This window comes from Nyctereutes procyonoides, unplaced genomic scaffold (genome assembly GCF_905146905.1).
Source record: "Nyctereutes procyonoides isolate TBG_1078 unplaced genomic scaffold, NYPRO_anot_genome, whole genome shotgun sequence".
In the NCBI taxonomy this organism is placed as follows: domain Eukaryota; kingdom Metazoa; phylum Chordata; class Mammalia; order Carnivora; family Canidae; genus Nyctereutes; species Nyctereutes procyonoides.
This window is the reverse complement of record NW_026575046.1, coordinates 20,461,739-20,467,738: the sequence shown is the minus strand read 5'-3', so window position 1 is coordinate 20,467,738 and position 6,000 is coordinate 20,461,739. Positions and strand designations below refer to the sequence as shown.

The 6,000-nt window shown below is 49.7% G+C and overlaps 1 protein-coding gene across 1 annotated transcript in view; it reads left to right on the top strand.

Annotated features, from left to right (window-relative positions):
* The first annotated feature begins 736 nt into the window (after positions 1–736).
* The window catches only part of OXCT1 (3-oxoacid CoA-transferase 1), a 124,959-nt gene continuing 119,695 nt past the window's right edge, over positions 737–6,000 (top strand). Inside the window, exon 1 of the mRNA XM_055325101.1 lies at positions 737–898. Within this exon, the coding sequence (XP_055181076.1) occupies positions 821–898 (78 nt within the window). The 5' untranslated portion in view covers positions 737–820. The remainder of the gene's footprint in view (positions 899–6,000) is intronic.

The window sequence follows — 6,000 nt, the reverse complement described above, 5'->3', positions numbered from 1 at the left end:
TTTATTTATTGTTTATAATGGAGCCAGAAGCTTCCCATGCATGATCTCATGTGAAACTTGGGGCAGTTTTGAGATTTAAAATTTTCAGATAAGGAGAGGATCCTGAAGGTTAGGAAAGCTCTTACAATTTACCCAGGGACAATCAAAGGGAGATACACACTTGCATGCTTACATCTGCGGAGTAATCTTTGGAATTTCTGGGACTCAGGTGCCAGAAAGATCTTGAGAAATACAGATTTGGATGATGGGGAAGAAGTGAAAGAAGGTCGCAGAGGCCCAGTCCCAACCTCATCTCTCTTGTCCAGGTGCAATCTTGACCAGGCCTCCGGGCCACACCTAGTGGCAGGCGGCTTGTGGCAGGTTTTTAGGGCAAACTTACTTTAACACGACTCGGCGCCGGATGCGGAGAAACGGAAGAAACGGGAACGCTGTGCGGGTGGGGTGAGGGAGGCAGGGGACCACGAGCGGGCACCCCTTTGCAACCCACACGGGAGCCAGCACGGTCTTGGAAGAGTAAGAGGCTCTGAGCGCGACCCCGCGCCCCTCGGAGCTCGCCTGCAGACGCAGGTGCAGGGCCCGGGGCGCCCGCAGGGCTGCAGCGCTCCCCCCGCCCCCCCCCCCCCGCCATCCGCCATCCGCCATCCGCCATCCGCCCCCGCTGCGCCCGGCAGACGCTCCCCCCCGCCCCGGCCCCTCCCAGCCTCGCGTCCCGACCTGCAGCCTCCCGCCCGCCCCTCCCCTCCCTCCCGGGGCGTTGACGCGCCGGCGGCCGGGCCGCGCTCCCACCACTCACCCCCTCACGCGCGCTCCAGCCCGGAACATGGCGGCTCTCAAGCTCCTCTCCGCCGCGCCCCGGCTCCGCGCCTCCGCCGGCCTCTCCGGGGGCGTCCGGGCCAAGGTAAGGTGCCGGCGAAGGGGCCCGCGCCCACGCTCTGCAGCCGCCGCGGTCCCCGGGGCGCGCCGCCGTCGGCCTGGCCTCGCCGCTCCCGCCGCCTGCGCGCTGCCGCCGCTGCTGCTGCTGCACCCCGCGCCCCCCGAGACCCCCCGGCCCCGCGGCAGGGCCGGGCCGCGGCCACGAGCGCGCCGAGACGCCGCAAGGGCCCCGAGGGCGGCCGCGTCCTCCCGGCCCGCATCTCCGCCACGCGGGGCTCGGGCGGGCAGGGGGCACGGCGGCGGGGCACGGCGGCGGGGCACCGGGTGGCACCTCGCCCTGGGGACCTGGGGCGGCGCGGCCTCGCCGTGGAGGGGGCCGATGCGGGGCGTCGGGGGCTGCCACGCGGTCCCCTCCGCGACCCCCCGTACTGGGCTGCGCTGCACTGCACCGCGGCGGCGGCAGGGGGAGCCCGGGCTGGAGCGCCCGCCCCGGCCCCCCGGCCCCCCGGTCCCCCGGCTCCCCCGGCTCCCCCCCCCCCCCCCCCCCGGCTCCCGGCTCCCGGGACCGGCCCGTGGGCTCGCGCGCGCCCTTGGGCGCAGGCATCCCGGGGGGAGCATTGCCATTTTCAAACTCGGAAGACCCTGTGCCGCCCCTACCGTCGGCTGCCCGCCGAGGGGCATCCAGCGGCTCTTTCCGCCGCGACTGCTGGTTGATGAGCGGGTGCCTGGTTTGGGGGTTTTTGCGGGGCTCTGTCGGTACCGGCACGCCCACGCTCGGGCTGGGTCCCGGGGTGGAGCCCTCGAGGTCAGTCCTCGCCCCGATGTGCTGGGTCCTGGAGGGGACCCGTCCTAACCGCCAGAGCCTCTTCCTTGCCAGGGCAAAGAAGAAAAGCGTGCTGCTTAGTAGCGCATTGAATACTGGTCTGGAGCTTGAAAGCCTACCTTGCACCAGGTGCGTACTCAGATCTGCCGCGCGCCCCATTTGCTCCGTCTCTCCCGCACCCAATCCCTTACAGCGATGAACACACGGGGCCCACTAAGTCCCTTAGGTAAATTCTAGGGGATGACTTAGAACTGGGACATTTTACTCGTAACTGCCTCTTAGGGAGCATTTTAGTAATCGCAGATAGCTTTGGATATGTAAATTATTAGAAGGGCACTTGACTGACCTTCAATCACATTGCTGCCGTCGGTCGCTGAGACCTGCAAACCAGGGCATTGCCATACCCTTGGATCCTGGTCAAAAATATTCCATCTTTTGGAAGTTGCTTATTTGCCCAAGTGTGATTTTCTCACTTTCTGTACTTTGGAATGGCATTAAACCACTCAGGAAGCCCAGCAACCCTCTTCTTAGGTGGCAGAGTTACAGATTAGAGGCTTCGTTGTGCCTCACTGAAAGTTGGTATCCGGGTTCAAACTTTCCCCTTTTCGGGTTTGATTATAACAGGTTCAGTGCCTGCTTTCAGGTGTTTCTTCATGCTTGGCACTTGGTGTTCCTGCTGGTAATTTAGTCCTAGAGCTCATCTCTAACTTGGCTTAAACTGGAACATTCGTGTGCTTGTTTAACTTTTTTCAAATTTATACATTGGCTTTAAAAAAAAAAAAGATTTTGTTTATTTGAGAGAGAGAGAGAGAGAGAGAGAGAGAGAGAGAGAGAGAACAAGCAGGAGGAGGGGCAGAAGGAGCCTACCAGCAGACTCCCCGCTGAGCTGGAGCCCAATGCAGAGCTCCATCCCAGGACCCTGAGATCATGACCTGAGCTGAAGTCAGACACTTAACTGAGCCAGCCACCCAGGCGCCCCCACATTGACTTCCTAACAAGATGAAAGTTTCTGGTTGTTAGGGACGATATTATATGCCTTATTCTCCATCCCTCTCAACATTTCACACATACTTTCAGACATAGTATAGACACTCAACACATGTTTAATACATGGATGAAAGAACTCTGTGAACAAACTGGGTAGTAACCTTGAGAATTTTTCTGCTAAACATAATCAACTGCCCAAATGACATGGTGTGTGTGTGAGAGAGAGAGAGACAGAGAGAGAGAGAGAGAGAGAATGAATGAATGAATGAATGTGAGACAAGTCTCTCAAACTTTAATGAGCCACAATTATCTGGAGGCTTTAGCAAACATGTTTCTGGGTCCATCTCCAGAGTTTCTGATTTAGGAGGTCCTGTGTAGAGCCTCATACTTTGCATAGATGAGTTCCCAGGTGATGTTAATGCTTCTGGTCTGAGGATTACATTTCAGAACCATTGGCATGAGCTTAGAGTTGAGTAGACTACCTGAAGTTATCTTTCTTCCTCCAGTATTATTTCAGAGGCAGTATTTAATACTATTCTCCATTCACTGTGGAAAATTATTACTGGAAAAAGGTCCTGAAACTACCATCAACACTTTATCTACCTTCCTTCTTTGAACCTGTTTTTTCCTAGGTCTCTCTCCAATTCCATTTTCCCCTGAGCTGCTGACCTGGTACAACTTAACAGGTTGACTCCACCTGAATGTCACATAGTGCTTCAAGCTCTTTCTGACCCAGAATGAACCATAACCCATATCCAGCCAGTGTGTAAGCTAGAAACCTTCTTTCCTTTCGCCTTTCTTCCACGTCCGGCTAATAATAAGTGTCATACATGCACCTTTTCCTGAAACTTCTTCGGGGTTGTCCTTGGCACTCTTTGCCAGCAACCATCTATTTCTTCCTTATAGCTCCCCAGTGGGATATTAACGTTTGTATTTAACTTTTTAAATGATTAATGACTGTTATCCTTGTTAGTTTGTAAGTTTCTTCAGTTCAGGAACTATGCCTGAAGTGGGTTTTTTTTTTTTGTTTTAACTCTGTATTCCAGTATTTAGCAGATTTGATGCAAAATGGACATTTTTAAACAAATGGATAAATGAAAGAATGATTTCCTCTGTGACTTTCCTGTTTCAGGCTTTCATATGAGTTGTGACATCTCTGTTTCAAAAGTTTTGCTGTCCCTTCCTCATTGAAGGATGAAGTCAAAGTCTAGTGTTGTCCTTAAGGCCTTCTGCAACCTGCCCCAGTCTCCCTTTCCAACCCGATCTTCACAAGCTTCTCTCCATGGGACCTGATCCTGCACATCCCTGAGCACACTGAGCCTTTTTCACATCTCCGTATCTTTACTCATGCTGCTTCTCTTTCTGGATTCCCCATCCTCATTAGTATTTTAACTCTTGGAAAATTCCTCAAGCTTTCTAATACACCAGGGAGAATGCATCATTCTTTCATCTGTGCTCCTTTAAAGTGCTGGGTATCACTTTCTTGTTGGAATAAAAAGAACGTGTATATTCCTTTGAAAAACAGTAGGCGACTACTTTAGAGAATTGGCCAAGTGACTAGTAACTCACTGTGAGTTCCTTGTGATTTGTTTATTCATATCATAAGTACATAACTGGTAGTGTTTAAGGTGAACAGTCTCTTGTTGACAAATTCTGGTCCAATAATGGACAGCTAAAGCATTTCAACACATGTCACCACCTCTGTTTGGCAATGATTGTGTATTCCCTTGCCAGGTGTGTAGGTATGTGTATCCACCTGTATATTATTGCCTTTTCTAACAGAGTCCTCTTCATTTCCCTCCATATGGCTTCTCCTCTCCACTTCTGTTTATCACATTTTGATGCTGGAGTGGGCAGTATCAATCTTCCTGTGTCCTGATTTATTTAACTGTAACGTGACAAGGTAAATATCACCGGGGTGTACAGTTCCATTTCATTAAGATAAGATTAATTTAAAAATAAAAAAGCAGTATGCTATATGGACTTTCCCTGAAAGACCTTCAACATGAAATGCATTTTTTCTAAAAAAATTCTGGAGTATTGAATGACAAGAAAGAAACTTAGGCAAAAGAAAAAATGATAGAAGTGATTAGAAAGAAGGAGATTCTGAATTTGGAAGTCATGAGATTTAGGCTCAGTAGTGGAATCAGACCTCAAATTCTAAATGTAAGAATTTGAACTAGAGGACAAAAGGTGAAGATGGAGAGAATTTTAAAAAGAAAAATAGAAAAAAATTTGTTATGTAAGAATTTTGATTATTTCTTATACCTCAGTACCTTGACTGTTCTTTAGCAGTACAGTCATTATATGTCTTTCCTCCAATAGTAATACCAGAAACTAGTGGCACCATAAAATGGAATTCTGCAGAAGGTGAGAGTGTGGAAATACAAAATGAAAAATATTACGTGGATGTAAAGGAAGACATTGGTGAAAAAAATCATCCCCAGGATACATAGATGGTGAAACTGCATAGTTCATTATTCTTCATTATTTTAGGTAACCTCTGCAGACTTGAAGGCTATTTATTTACTTGTGTGGCAGGTGGTGCTTGAGTCTTTTCACCTTATTGTTTTAGCATTTTAAAAGGTAGAGGTCAATTTTTAAGCAGTGTAGAGCTTCATTTGAATCAGGCATATACAAAAAAGAAGATACCTCCCCTACTCTGTCTTAGAGAGTATTGGCAGTGATGCTCCTTGACTCCCAGAGGCTGGGAGAATGGGAGAGAATGTGGGCAGAGAGGGAGGGAGCCTGTTCATAAAACAAACCCAGAGGCTTTCTCTGCAGTGCTGTCTGTGAGTCTTCAAGCCTTGAAGAGCCACAGGAAACATCCTGGTGCAACTGGTTTCAGACATCCTTCCTCTTTGCCTCACTACCTGAATTCATACTGCTGGATTGCCCAGTGATCTTGGAATACTTAGAATGGCAAACCTGACTACAAACAAAATAAACATATTAATCTTAAGGCTGGAACCCATTTTTCAAAACCCTCAACAGAGATGGCATAGATTAATTTCCCACCGCATAGGTCATGCTAAAAAAATTCTTTGTAAAATCAGTAATACATGACTATGTGTATAGGTATGGTAAAACGGGGAGGTTAAATATGAAAACTAAAGCCCAATGACAAGTTAATCTTACTGCCCTGGTAGGGAATAAAGAGATGGTTGCATCCCCCAAAGGAAGCTAGCTACCTCCAGGGTATCTGCTGTAGTACAAACACAGGGTCGAGCGACTCTGATAGACCATTACTTAATCCTTACTACATCCTTAAGAAGCAACTGTCATCCTTTTGTAAGCTTCACATCAGCACCCCCATG